The 15,361-nt window shown below is 38.1% G+C and overlaps 1 protein-coding gene across 1 annotated transcript in view; it reads right to left on the bottom strand.

Moving 5' to 3' along the window:
- The window catches only part of PRKAG2 (protein kinase AMP-activated non-catalytic subunit gamma 2), a 242,729-nt gene that overhangs the window by 15,293 nt on the left and 212,075 nt on the right, over positions 1-15,361 (bottom strand). The window contains 4 exon segments of the mRNA XM_042477435.1: positions 585-639; positions 2,660-2,705; positions 8,688-8,746; positions 10,394-10,475. Coding sequence (XP_042333369.1) covers positions 585-639; positions 2,660-2,705; positions 8,688-8,746; positions 10,394-10,475 — 242 coding nt within the window.

The raw sequence follows: 15,361 nt of genomic DNA on the forward strand, positions 1-15,361 counted from the left end.
TTAAAAAACTGAACTTGAAGATACAGTTATTATATAAACAACACTACCATTCAGTATCAGTGTGAGATCCCATTAATTAAAACAAGAGCAGGAAAATACTGGAGAAAGTAATAATCCAAAAACAAAGTTTTTCTTGGTATATGCTGCTTAAGGGTATTACACATGAAAGATGATTAATTATGGCACAAGCAGTTTTGTCTGTATCAGGATAGGAGTCATACAGTTTCAGTGTCCCTAGCCAGCAGAGACAAAGATGAGAAATACTAGACGTTGGAGTTGAAATCATCCCCACCCCTCATCTACAGAAATTATGCTAAAAATGATCAATATACAGAGCAACACACAGAATGCAGGCAGGAAAAGGCCAGTCGAAAATAAACATCAGTCACAGTCTCAGTATTTTTGTGTGTTCAAGAAAGTAAGGCAGAGGCTCTCAAGATTCTAAGATAAGTCATGAAGATTCTCACCAAAATGAGGTGAACAAGTATGCCGTCTGTCTTAAATAGTCTTTTCAGTTTTCTGACAGGTACATTAACACAACTTATACTAAAATAAATGGGAGGGGGGAGTAAAAAACAACATACCTTGCATCTGGTGAAATATTCACTAAAGGCTTAAAGGTTTCTTGTAAATAAAGCTCTGTGTAATTAAACAAAGTTAATGCTTTCATAAAGCAGTAATAACAAATATTTTAGAAGAACACATGCTTTTGTTGAAAGGCAATGGATTTTTTGGCATTTTAATACAAAGACAATTAAATAAACACAATGGGAGAGGGAATTGGTTTCCCTTTTTGACTTTGCAGGTAGCACAGCATTGAAAACTACACAGGCACTCTGTGTGTGTGTGCGCGCGCGCACCTTCAAGTCTCCTGTCAACATATGGCAACCCCATTAACTTCACAGGATCTTTCTTAGGCAAGGATTTTTCAGATGTAGTTTTGCCAGTTCTTTCCTCTGAAATATAGCCTACAGCATCTGGCACTCATTAGTGGTCCCCAATCCAAGTATTAGCCAGTGCTAACTCTGCTTAGTTTCCAAGATCAGACAGCATCTGGTGCTTTTAGGATATTTAGGCCACTGGCTGCATGGACAAAACTGAAGGATGATGTCCTTCCACAGAATGACCACTAGGGGTCAATAGTACCTTGCACATGAATAGCATAATAGAGTAAAAAAGGTGATCCACAAGGATTGTGCACTGCATCTCTTAGAATACCGCTTGAAATCAATGAACCAAAAACAATTAAAAAGGACAGCATTGTCTTAAACTGCATCTGAAAGAATGGACTTCTAACTCTTTGTCTGTTTTTGTTTTGCAATTTGTAACATTAGCTGAGGACATACCACAAATAATTTTTTTTTGACATAACAGTTTTCATTTAACCATTTCTTGAGCAGTGACTTGATAAAGAGTGGGAGGGAGAATGGACCTTTTTTGTCTACTATAGTTTCTGCTATGCTAATGATCTTTTCTTAATTTACTTTTGTGAAATACAGTTGCCCCTCCATTTCATGGGGGATCCATTCCAGACACCACCACCACCATCATGAAAACAAAAAATCACCAACATTCAAGTCCCATTGGCTTGAATGATGGTGCACACCTGGGGGCACCCACAGATGCACACCATGGGCATGCACCCCATTTTGTCCCCCTCAGTTTGCCGCCCACAAAAGGGCGAGGGATGCGGACTCCGAGTCTGCAAAAATGGAGGGGCGACTGTATAACCAAGTTTCCCTTCTAGAAATAGAGTCAATATTTTCGGTTTCGAAAGTTTATTTATATTATGCATAGTACTGCAGAAATCTTGATCTGCAGCCCTGCAGACCAAGGTTTCCTCAATCTAAATTCAATGGTGCTAACATGTAAAATGGTATACACACAATTGCAATGTCAGAATACAGTAACTTCCAAAAAGAAAGTCATGTTAATCATGACATAGAAATGAAAATGGGGAATGGTCTAGCAACATCTTTGAGACTAACTAGTTTATTCCAGCATAAGCTTTTGTGGACGTTAATCAACCTTTTCCAATACGCCATCAGTACATCTGAAGGAGTGGATTAAAACCTATAAAATAAAATTACAAAATAATCCAGTTCTCAAAGATGCTCTTTTCCTTCCTCCTTCCACTCTCATTTCCCTTTTTGTACTGTCATGATAAAGTTTCAAAAGGAAGGGCAGGTTATATATTGATGCATAACTTCTTTAGCGATTCAGAATACAGTGTTAGCTGAAGAGTAAACTTCACACAAGTTTCCCCTAGGAAGCTTCTTTGTATCTACAAGGAGTGATTCCTGAAACTTTCAACTGTTGCCTCAACATGGTTTCTTTTCTGTACACATGCAGCTACTTGAGCCCCAAAAGCCCCATGTGGGAAGGATACTACATTGTTCAGATGTCCTACACCAACTACCCCAGTAGCTGACTAGCCAGAGCAATTTGAGTTCCCAGTCTGAAACAGGATGCCTTAAGGTTTCTGGTTCTAGAATTTGTGCATTTTTACTGTTATTTGAGAACTCATGGACTGTGAAGATCCCAGGTGTATTTCAGGATGTCAGGTTAAATATACAACAAGGACATCAGCACAGTACAATGCTGCACAGGAGGCTTGGTGGATCAAATGTTTACTAAATGTATTAGAGAGTGTACTTACCCCTCCATGTTTCAATCTTGTGTTCCTCTAATTCATAGATTTGTACCTGGGGGGGAAAAGAGTAATCTAAAGCTCTTCCACATACAATCTTGTATAAAGTGAGGGCCTACTTTCAAGTAAAAAAATGTAAGACCAGAATACTGTATACAGTTCATAAGTGAGGGTTATTCATACTAAAACTTCTCAACAGTGGTGGTTACTGAATTGGCATGCCCAAGGTTTTCTGCTTCAACAATTTTGTAGATTACATCAAAAACTGAGCATCATCAGCCAGTCTATTGTTGAACTTCATTACTGGAGTTACTGAAAACCTTCAAATCAATTCCAATTTATGGTGACCCTAAGGTGAACCTATCACAAGGTTTTATTGGTGAGATTTGTCCGGGGGTTTGCCTTTGCCTTCCTCTGAGGCTGCGATTGGGATTTGCCCAAGGTCATTTAGTGGGTTACCATGGCTGAGTGGGGATTTGAACCCTGGTCTCCAGAGTCACAGTCCAATCTCAAATCAACACACCACACTGGCTCTCCTTACAGCATGTTGGAAGACTATTAATATATACCACTTTTTGTGAGCAATCATTTCTCATTCTGGTCTAACACTCGCTAATATAACGCTAATAATGGATGAAAATCACGAGCATTCTGCACAATTGAGCTTCTTTTTTACACTGGAACCCACAAACCTACCTGCTCCACAAACCCATTTGCCTTTGATAGTATTAACTATATAGTAGAATTAAGTTTACACCAGAACTAACCAGGTTTTGTAAGTCAGCTTTTACCCTGTTTTTAGAGCTAACAATGGTTAATCCTAGTGTGGACACTAAGTACAGTAGTAGGATTCACGCACATGTCTACACTTACACAGGGATCCATTTCAGAAACTTAAAGAGATTAATGCTTTGGCAGGAGAACTCTTCCCTCCTCCCCCAAGATAATCCTATCACTCAGGTCAAGGCTAATGGCTAAGAGGTCTGGCTAAAAATAAAATACAAATGTATCTTGGAGGGTAGGATGGCTGGGTTTTGTGATTGTGCACATGACCATTTGAAGAACAGATTGTTTACTTGTAACTGTGTTTCTCTGAGTGATCATCTGTACCCTTACACAAGGGTATTTGTATTTGTGCATGGGGACCACAATGAGGAATTGAGCCCCTCCAGAATACCAGAGGAACCAAAAATGGAGTGGTGTGACCCTCAGGGACACCCCCTTCCTAAGCAAAGAAAAGACCACAGGCGTCTTAGAGATGAACATGGCAAAAACAAAAACGCAAGAACCAAGAGTGTGTCTATACAAAACAAAAGTAAAGATGTGAACTGGAAACAGTTTTTCCACTCTAGCCCATATGCATTTTACTACATCTTACAAGATGCCTGTAAACTGGATGCACTGTATTTGTTTGAACTGCATCCTAACAGTGGTAGAATTCAAAGATATAGTTGTGTTAGTCTGTAGAATCAATATGCAGAGATCTTGTAGCACCTTTGAGACTAATTGAAAGAGAGAAATTGGCAGCATGAGCTTTCGTAGACTTCAGCCAAATGCATCTGAGGAAGTAGACTGAAGTCTGTAGAAGCTCTGGCCGCCAATTTCTTTCTTTCAGTTAGTCTCAAAGGTGCTACAAGATCTCTCTACATCCTAACTGTGAAAGATACTGTCTTTAAACCATGCAAGTAACAAGAACAAAGAGGCATACTGCAGTCTCTATGCCTTGTTGAAGGAATGAGAGTATCTTTTTTAAAGTGATTGAATCTTTGCAGCTCCCTTTAAACCATGTACCTATTTTGGTATATAATCTGACTTGCTGACATTACTGCAACAGTAATGCTTTGAGTAATGACTGGAATGTTTGCAGCAGTGGAAAAACTTGAGCTTTGTACACAAATTCCTTGGCATGGGTGTTTGATGTTCTAATACAAAATAGGAATTCCTATTACTCTAGAAACTTCCATTTTCCATATCATGGATTAAAAAAAGAAATGGAATCCATACACAGCTGCAAATATGGAAAGCATCTGCAAACTTTTGAAATGTATGCAACTCTTACACTGGATTTTATTCCATATGAACACTGTTATTTCAATGTTTTTGAAGCCTGAAATGGCTCACTACAGATACAACATTCTGGGTCCCAACTAACTAGTGAGCAAGATTCAAGAATGGTACTTCTTGCTGCTCCTTCCAGAGTGTTCCCTCACTTTCCGTTCCTGACACTGCAGCCATGGTTAGAAACAAATTTTGAAAATTTGAAATTATGGAGCCATCTGTAGCATGAAACCCAGGAAAAGCCAAGGAAAGGGAGGGAAACGCTCATTCTGGCTAGACCTGAAGACAAGAGTGAGTAAAGGAATGAGGAAGAATTTCTGAGTCTGGCATCTGAACTGCAAAGTAATGATGGTAGCAGGGCTGGGCAAAGTATGGCCCTGGGACCCCCACAACTATCTCTGTAGTGCTTGGCCTTTCAGTAGACTCTTTGAACCATCCCTTTTCTGGTTTACTAAAGAGGGTGAAGTGCCTCTCCTGGAAGACTCCAAGAAGGGCAAGTTCACATTTCACAAAAGCTGCAGGGTCCGCACCCACTATTTAACATACAACAAATCAGTGTTTCAATAACTAGAAGTAGGGCTCTGATTGTCGGGTTATCTTTTTCGGGGTGGTTTGGTGTTTTTTGGGGGGTGAGTTTTGTTTGCTTGTTTTTTGTTTGTTTGTTTTTTGTATTTATTTAGGCTAGAGGGTCTCAGGTGCAGAAAAGTGGCCACTGGATATGCCTCAGTTGCCCACCCTTGGTTTGCAGGTACAGTAAAGAGTCTTAAACAATATCAGTTTAAACAACAAAATAACAAGATGACATTTTATTTCTTAGATTACTAGGGGTAAATGGAATGATCAAAACAGAATGATTAGGAATATTCCAGATCCTGATGAATTCCCTCCTCCTCTTGTGCTAATTGTTTCCAGCATTCCCTGGCTTCATCTAATCATAATTTGTCCAATTCAGATTGGAGGAAACTTGGAAACAGAAAGGGGAACCTGCATACACAATTGCGAAGGAGGAATGCACAAGTGTGAAGCATAGTTCCAATCCTAAATTATGGTTTCAACTGAACCAAATGCTGCTATTTACAACATCACTGATTCCTTTACAAAATTCATTAAAGCTACTTAGTGAATTTATGGTTTCAGTAGCGAGCTCTGAGCAAAGCTATTCATCTTCTATGTATTAAATGGCTGACTGAAATTTGTGTCAAAGAATTCTGCTACTACTATTAGTTTATTACACATCTACAGAATTAATAGATACTTCACCGAGTAGTTTCTTCTACCAACAAACTACATTAAAACATCATTCCCCACTATTAATATTCCTTCTAAAATAGTGGCAAAATATGGTGTCAAATGGTTTACTAATTTTGCTAATTAAGTGGAAGATTACCACCAAGATGTACCCTAGACACTGATGAAGCTAAGTATAGAATTCTGAAGAATAACTGTGGCAGAAAATGACTGTGGAATCTTACCAGTTTTACACTGTTGAACAAGCAAGAAACACCACCATTAGACAGTTCCAATAAATTGCTATCACTTACATACTTGTGGAAAGAATAGAACGGTCACACCAGCACCTCAAGTAAGCTGCCACTACTCAAACAGTGACAATCACCATTCACAGACATGATGCATTGTGTAGTGTAGTGTAGTGTAGTGTAGTGAATCATGTAGATGCAACATGACTGAATGCTCCCTCACCTATGAACCTTCCCCACACAACAAGTCTTCCTTCTACCCAACATCTAGTTCTTTATATGCAACAGATTTTATGGACAGAGGCATAAAATCAGGCAAACAAGCATCTAATTCACAATCTAAATGAATATTGCCAAAATACAGGCTAAACTCCGGCAAAAACAGGCCTTACGTTAGCAACAGCTAACGTGAACAGCTGCTTTGTGGCACAGAAAAAGTGGAGAAAAGGAAAGACAGGATTGGGAGTGACCCATCTATGCAGTATCCTAAAAGAACCAGTGGAAACCAAACCATCTCACAATTAATAGGTATTTTCAGAGAGCTGCAACCAAACACCTAGCTGATTTGTTCAATTCCATGTGAGGTTCAGTCCCACAATTTTTACTTGTCTTCAGTATTCTAGATGCCAAAGCTCCTTATTATAATCATCCCCATTTTGTCCAGATAAGTTAGATTCTACTGTCCCTAGACTGTGAGTGAGAATTTTACACTGTTTCATTTTCAACCTGGTCTAGGGCTACACTGGTTTATTCGAGACTGGCCAGTTTGGAGACAAATGGATACCCAGTTGCACGCATGAGCAAGAGAAAGTACTTGTGCATACAGAGTGGTACACTTCTAGCCTAAAACTTCGCTCATTTTCAGTAAGCTGAAGCATATGGAAATATTCCCTATTTTTGATTGTGGCACAGTTCTGGCTGAGAATGATTGATTGATCTGGAGGAGCCTAGTTTGAGTAGGTTGGACTTACCATTATTGTTCATTCTGGGATGGCAGGAGGGTCAATCCACTAAATGCCAACCAGGCTGACAAGAGCTCACAGGTTTTTGTTGTTGTTGTTAGTTACAATCATTCAGCTCCTTCCTCTCTTCAACAGTTTGATTATCTTGTCTTATCTTACCTTACCTAACCTAACCACCACCACCCCAAACACTAAGGCCAGGATGTTCCAACAAGCCCTGCTGTCAAGTGCCAATATGTTTTTAAGAGATGGCAACCCTAACTTCGTTCCTTTCCCTAACTTCTATACATAGTTTCATAGCAATTCTATACATAGTTTCTTCGTGGCTTTTACTTCTTAGGCCCCTGTCAACCCCATCCTTCTTCAATTCACATGCTTCTATATTGCCACTCTGTTTCCCCTGTAGCCTGGGACAGTACCTTTTCACTCAAGAGCTGAAGCTTCAGAAATGCTCCATGACTGATCAGCTCTTTTGGACCATATATCATGCATGGATTTTCAGGGATCAATTGATCTTGCATTTTTCACAAAAGCTGCATTAGTTTGTATATATTCAGTATTTATAAGTTTAATATCCAAGTAGAAAAACTGTTTGTGAACATTTGATGACATGATACCAGCGCACCCAATAGCAGACACACTGGCAAGACATGTTTTGTCTATTTTTAGGTATGAAACAGTATAAATAAATTCAGTTGTTCCATTTGTCTCTATTCACCACCTTGTCAAGATTTATCTTTAAAACGAGGCTGTAAATCCCAGGTAGAAAAGAAACCAACCCTAGAATTTAAGTATTTTTTATTGTTTTAATATACCAAATCATTTGAAATACTAGTCAGATTACTGATCAGATTAAACTACTAAATATTTTGTTCCCCCACCCTTACACCTACATACAACTCGATTTACTGCAAAATTAATGGAGAAAGTTATTTTTTGTAAAAACAGCAACATTAAACTGTACTATTATTACTTTACAGTACCTTACCTCAAGCCTTGGGGAGAGGCAGGTAGGAAACAAATTGTTCTTGTTATTGTAATTCTACTACTATTACACCTGGGAGGTGCGGTGAACCTTAGTGCCTTTTCCAGTTTCCACCAGTCATTTTCATAGCTGGGTTGTCCTTCAGTTTCAGCAATTCAAGTCCAACATTTATTCTACATACTATACCACTGTGCATGTTTACCACATACTTTACATTACATTTACACAAACACAGAGAGTCTCTGTTTGTCCCTCATGGACACTTAATAACATGTTAACTACTGGTACACATGTACATAGAGGTGCACATGTACACATGCACAGACACACGAATAAAGAATAACAGTAAACAAACCACTTCAAGAGAAACAATTTACCAAAAATACCTTACATGCTAAGCCAGAATCTAAGAGTAAAGCAATTTCTTTTTCAAAAGGCAATGTTCTCACACCCCGTCACATCCAATCTGAACCACTTATTATATTATTGTAGCAATCCTTTACTTCTGGCATGCTTTTTGCCAATAACAATTGTATTTATGAGGTGGTACTTACCATTGGAGACTTGTAGTATCTATGCAATATATTAATGAAATCTGTAATAGTCAACATTCCTATAATAAAACAAAGAAACAGTACTTCAGATTTTGAGTTTCAAACCATATCTTATTTATATCTTGTTACGCTATGGGTTTAATTGAAACAGCCTTAATTGGTATGAGTTCCCAGGAAATACCTGCATTCTATAACAGACATTAAGAGTTTCAGGAAAAAGGTCCCCTAAAATATTTTGGTCTGGCAAATCGCATCCCCAAAATTGATAGGATCCTTTTACTGGAGTTGTAAGGTAAAACAGAAATAGTGTCTTGGTGTCCCACAAGAATACTTCCTCTAACTATTGCTTTGTATAGGAACATGAGCTTTTGGCTTACATGTTTCTCTACAGGCCAAAATCTGACAATTCCAGACTTTCGTTTGCTGTAACCCAAATTTCCCAAGACCAGACAAAATGGCAAATAGAGAGTAGAAATTTCTGACTTGGTGCAAAAAGGGAGGGGAGTATATGTCACTCTAATGTTCTCACATTCCAAACTATGGTTTTATATTTGAAATGAATATCCATTAATGCTACAGGAGAAAGGCATTAGATAAGCAGTTGGTCATTTTACAATTTTAAAAAACAAAACCTTATCAGTATTCTCTTCGTACATATCTTATTCATGTCCTGACAGGTAAGATCATCAAGCAACAAGCTCAAGGGATAGGTTTTATTACTAAACAACTGGTATACATGTAAGAAAGCTTGATAATACAAACATTTGGGGGGAGGGAATGAGAAGCCTGGATGCTCTCAAAGAAACTGTGGACAGTTAAGCCACACTGTTCCAGTTAGTTTAAAAGTGATTTACATACTGTATGTATCAAGGAAGATTTGATTTTACATAGTAGTGGCAATGACACCTAGAAAGGGGTTCTGAAAAAAACTGTGCCAACTATTAAAAAAAATCAAACTAGTGGGACTTTGTAATATAAACTACTTGGAAATTACTCTCCTCACATAGGCAAAGTTCAAAATAATGCTGTTTGCATCTAGGCATTATTGTCTGGCTCTTATTTATTTAAAGTATTTATACCCTGCTCTTCAACCACAAAGGGTCTCTTTTCACCATCTTGGAATTTGAGGTATTTCCCAGCCTGGCTTTCAGAACCATTAAGCACAGTCCCAGTCTTTCAAAATGTCATTCAAAATCCAGATATATGACATAAGTCATGTTTGCCATCTATCCTCTAACTGAGATCCCTTCAGATGTAACGGAAAACCATGGTAAGGTGATTGGGAAACCTCCACTTCAAAAACAGTCACATTTGCAAATGCTGTCTGAATTTGAGGGACTGTAGGTTTTTTATATTCTAGTGATTGAACAAACAAGGCTCTGTATTCTGGAACCTCTGTCAAATCCTGGCTTGTTCTTAAAAACTAGAACTCAAACAGGTAGCAATCCCTTCATTTCAGAAGTAACTGACACTTCTGTTCCATTTATAGGATAGGACTGGAGTTAATGTACAAGCCCAAAATTTTCCAGGGCCTGCTCGCATACTGCAGTAACAAGCTACAGCTTTTCAATATGTATGAATCAGACCTAAGATCATTACTTGGCCAAAAATAGAGAAAAAGTGAGGGGAAACAGAAAGCACACTCAGAAAAATACATTCCACCCTTTCTCTATCCAAAACTTCTATATTAATAGAAATTATCCTACCTACAAAACTTTGTTTTTTACTCTCCCACAGTGGAGCTGCTCGAACACCATTTGCCACCAAGGCAAAGAAAGCCTTCTTTACCTGGAAGAGATAAACCATAATGCAACACTGTATTACTTCAGTTATATGTCACCTTTTCATCAAAGCTGGGACTAAAGGTAGCTGACAAGAGAAAATGAAATACAAGCAAAATCACATATAACTAAAAACAAAACAAAAAAATAGGTTTAAATTAAATTAAAATATCAGATTAAAAGCAAATGATAAAAATAATACAGCACACTAAGAAAATCTATTTTCTTGTAAAACAGTCAGTTCCCCCAAGCCTGCTGAAACAAAATGGTCGTCACCTGCCAGCAAAAATCAGATAGATCAGTCATCTGCACTGATTGCAAAGAAAGCATATGCTGGCTAAAGCATTGCAATTTCTTAATACAACAAGTTATGAATTACTTAAAAACATGAAAAAATAGAAGTGAACACTGGCCAGGATCCAATAATGGGCTTCTGTTGGATCCTGCTGTTTTTGCTGGTATTGGTGATTTTCCCTTCACCTTGAAGTATGCATCTGAAAATCTGTTCCCCAGAAAAAGGTTTAGGTTCTAGAGAAGGCGTAGGAAGACTAATGCTGCTGGAATGGGATATGAACAGACACCTCTGGATAAAGAAGTACACTTTCTCCATAAAAACATCAGAGCCATATCTCTCTCATTTCATTGTCCTAATCAATCTAGTATTAGGTTTGTGTATATGAACAGCAATGGAATAGGTAACACTTTAGGTCTGGCTCCTCTTATCAGTTTCTAAGATTCAAGGATATGGAAATAACTTGTTTAATAAAATCAGTTATTTTTGCTTAAGCTATTATCAAGCAATTCATTTTATCATCAGTCACTCAATGCATAATGAATTAATCAAGGTAATCCAGTAACTGTTCAAGAGGGATAAACATTTAAAAGTGAAATTATCTCTTTGAATGCTAGAAATTTGAATTCAAGTGCTCTACCTTTATTTTGTTTTATAATTACATGGCTTGCCCTAGGGTTTTGATGGGAGGAATTGTACTAGCTGAAAAACTGGATGGTTGACAGGAGCAGATGGTTCATCTCATGTCTTTAATCTGGTTGGAATATGGTCCCACCTGCAGGTGTCGTTTGGTTCCAAAAATATATCGGGAAGCAAAAACTAGAAATGCCTGGGAGGATATTTCCCAGTCTGTTACCAGTGATAGAAATGGTGGTCAAAATGCATCACATCAAAAAACAGGAATCTGGAGAAGTGTCTTGGGTGAACAGAGATTTTGCTTGAAAGTGGGCAACATCTGGTAAAAAAAATGAGGGGTGAAAAAAGGAAAAAAAGAGAAGTGACAATAATCCTCCCCATAGCTATGCTATGCTCAGTGCAGGTAAAGAAGCAAGGTGTACCACACCAAAATGAATGAATGAATAATGCTAGCTAATGAAATGCAGGCCATCAGTTGCAAGTCCACTTGTCAAAAAGAGCAATTACTGGCAGTGCTAAGAGCTCTCTGATTGCAAACACTCTTTAAAAATTTGCATAAGTCAAAAAATAAGCCCATTTATATGACAGGCAGTATAGTGAATTACACAACTCATTCAAACATATATGTGCTACAAAAAGGCTTATAAATTAGGCTACTCCATAATAGTCCCAACTTTCCATTTTACATTAAATCCTACCAAACACATTTGATAAAAATTGTCTACTGATATTGTAAGAGTGTCTTTTAAGAATGTACACCATCAAACATAATAGAAATTTGTTTCTAAATTCTATCCATTTCTTCCCAAATATTGATTATACAACATGTATTTAAATACAAGGTAAAACAGTAAGAATTCCCAATCAAATGTTGGTTTGATACTTTGTTTTTATCACATCCATGGATTAGAGTTTCCATTGTTCTTTCAATACTCTGGATGATCTGTCCACATGAAGCATTTGCCATGGAGTAATGGAAAGGGCCTTATGGGTACTCCAGCAAAAGCATCCCTAGGAGGTAGCTGTCCAGTCTCTATTTGAAGACGTCCAGAGAAGGAGATCCCACCACCTCTCTAAACAATTGGTTTTGTTGCCAATTGTCAAGAAGTTCCTTCTAATGTTAAATCAAAGTCTACCCTCCTGTAACTTCAAACTATTAATCTGCTCTTGCCATCTGGGGCAGCAGAGAACAACCCTGCCCTCTCCTCTCTGTGACATCCTTAAAGAGGGCTTTCAAGACACCCTTCAGTCTTCTCAAGCTGAACATACTCAGCTCTTTCAACCTTTCCTCAAGTTTTGTTCTCTATACTTCTTTATCATCCTCGCTGCCTTACTCTGAACCTGCTCCAACTTGTTAATATCGTGCTTAAAATGAGGCATCTAGAAGTGAGTGCAGTACTCCAGAGGAGAACTGACCAATGCAGAATATAGTGGGACTATTATTTCCCTCAGCTTGGAAGCAATGTTTCTTTTAATGCAGGCTAAACTAACATTCACCTTCTTTGCTGCAGCATCACATTGTTGGGTAATGTTCAAATTATGAACATTAAGGTCCTTTCTGCATCCTATACATATGTATTTGGTTTTTGTGGCCTAACACAGAATTTTTGCATTTCTTTCTAATGGATTTCATTTTATTAATTTCTGCTCCATTTTCTAGTTTATCTACATCCTTTCAATTATTTTCCTATCTTCCAATGTGTTAGCGATAGTACCACTGTCCCCAGTTTTGTCTCATCTGTAAACTTGATAAGGATTCCCTCTACCCTGTCATCTAAGCCACTGAGAAAAATGTTGAAGAGTAATGGCCCTGGGATAGAACCATGTGGCTCTCCAGTTGAGCCCTCTTTCCAGTCTGAACTGCAACCAGTCATGACGACTCTGAGGATGGTTTTCCAACTAATTATGAATCCATGTGACATTGTTCCCATCTATTCCACATTTATTCAGTTTGTTAATAAAAATATGGGGACCTTATGGAATGCTTTTTTGAAATCCAGATAAATGACATCTACAGCATTCCCAACACTTACTAAACTAGTGACCTGATTGAAAAAGGATGTAAGATTAGTTTGACAGGATTTGTTCCTGATAAACCCAATGCTGGCTCCTACTGATCACTGTATTGTCATCAAGATATTTGCCGACAAACTCCAGTATAATCGGTTCTAATATTTTTCCTGATATTGAGGTCAGGCTAACTGGTCTTTAGTTGCCTGGATCCTCCCCCGCCGCCTCCTCCTCTTCTTGCTTTTTTTTTTTTAAGAGGAGGACTATGTTTGCCTTTCTCCAGTCCTCAGGCACCCCACCTGTTACCCATGATTTCTAGCTTCATAGGTAATAACAACCTAAAACCCTCAATCTTTTGCAGCAATTTTATGTCCTGCTCATATAACTGAAGTTGAAATAATGAACACAGTTACTAGGAGTGAGTACCACTGAATTCAAATTGAGATTTCTAAGAAAATGTGTTTAGGAATGTGTTATGGATCAAACTCAGTGGAACGAGTCAAAAAGAAAGGAAATTATGATTACAAACCAAAGGTAAAAATTACACTTTAGAAAGGATGGTTTTCTGGTGCATCGCCTCCCAAAAACAGTATTCTACAGTGAACTCACAACGGGTCACCATAAGAGGGGCACTCCAAAGAAGAGATACAAGGACATCTCAGGCTCGGCCAAATTTATCACCAACAATGGTCCGCCCTGGTCTCGCATCGGGAGGCATGGAGACACACTATCTATGATGCTGCAGCCTTTTTCGAAAACTCATACATAACGAGTCTCGAAGAAAAACGACAGCGCAAAAAGAACCACAACCCGGAAACATCACCCAAGGAGACTTTCTGCTGTGCTTTCGGCAACCAGACTTGTTTATCTTGGATTGGCCTTTTTAGCCATCAACATGCTTGTAGTAAGCGTGGGATGAGTCCTTCCTGAATCTTTGTTTGCAAAGAAAAGCTAGAGATTCTGGTGCCAAACCTTGTACCATTAAGCTATGCAAAAACCTCTGCTACACAGCACATGTGGCCATCATGGTTAGGGACACTTGTACACACATATTCTCTTAACAGAGGGATGAATGTTGATTAATGGGGTTTTTTTGTTACTTGCTCTCTATATTAACAGATTGAATTTAGCTAAGAAACCATCTTCGGATAATTCCATTTATAATTTTAGTAACAAAGCAGCTATATATGCTAGATACAAGTATAAAATATTGTACTCACTTCAAATGGACAATGACCTAACTGCGTAAATTGTATTACTACGAACATAACATACTGCCTAGCAAAGGACAGCAAGCTGACTCACCTATTGTCTGATGTAATCAACTAAAATTATGAATTTTAACATCTTTGCACTGATGTCATTACAGAAACTTTAGTTTTGTCTGTACCTTAAGGTATAAACTGCATATTATTATAGGAAAAAGAAACCCAGTACTGGTTTCAACAAACTGAATAAGGCTACAATCCAATGCACACTAGATATCACAAACATGTAGCAAGGAGATTTCAGCTAGCTAAACTATGGGCCAAAACAGACTGCAGAAATAATCCAGTTTGAGACCACTTTGAGCCCTGGATCAGTGCTGTTGTGATCTGCAGCTGATTGGTCAAGATGGATTTTTGCTTTTTGTCTTTTAAGCCTGCAACTAAAAGATATTCAGAACAAGAAATATTTCCCACTGGAACTGTTGCCATGTGCTTTTGAGTCATTTCTGACTTATGGTGACACTTAGGCAAAGTATCATTTGTCAGATTTTTCTTGACAGAATTTGTTCAGATGGGGGTAAATATAACCAATCAAAATCTAGTCTGTCTTATAATTCATTTAAATTCTAATTCTGGTTATGTATACAAAATTCCAGTCTTCTTTTCTTTGTTTATTTTCTTTATTTTCTTATCACCTATAAAGCCCTACATGGCTTGGCCCCAAGTTACTTGAGGGACCGCATCTCC

This window comes from Sceloporus undulatus, chromosome 6 (genome assembly GCF_019175285.1).
Source record: "Sceloporus undulatus isolate JIND9_A2432 ecotype Alabama chromosome 6, SceUnd_v1.1, whole genome shotgun sequence".
Classification (NCBI taxonomy): domain Eukaryota; kingdom Metazoa; phylum Chordata; class Lepidosauria; order Squamata; family Phrynosomatidae; genus Sceloporus; species Sceloporus undulatus.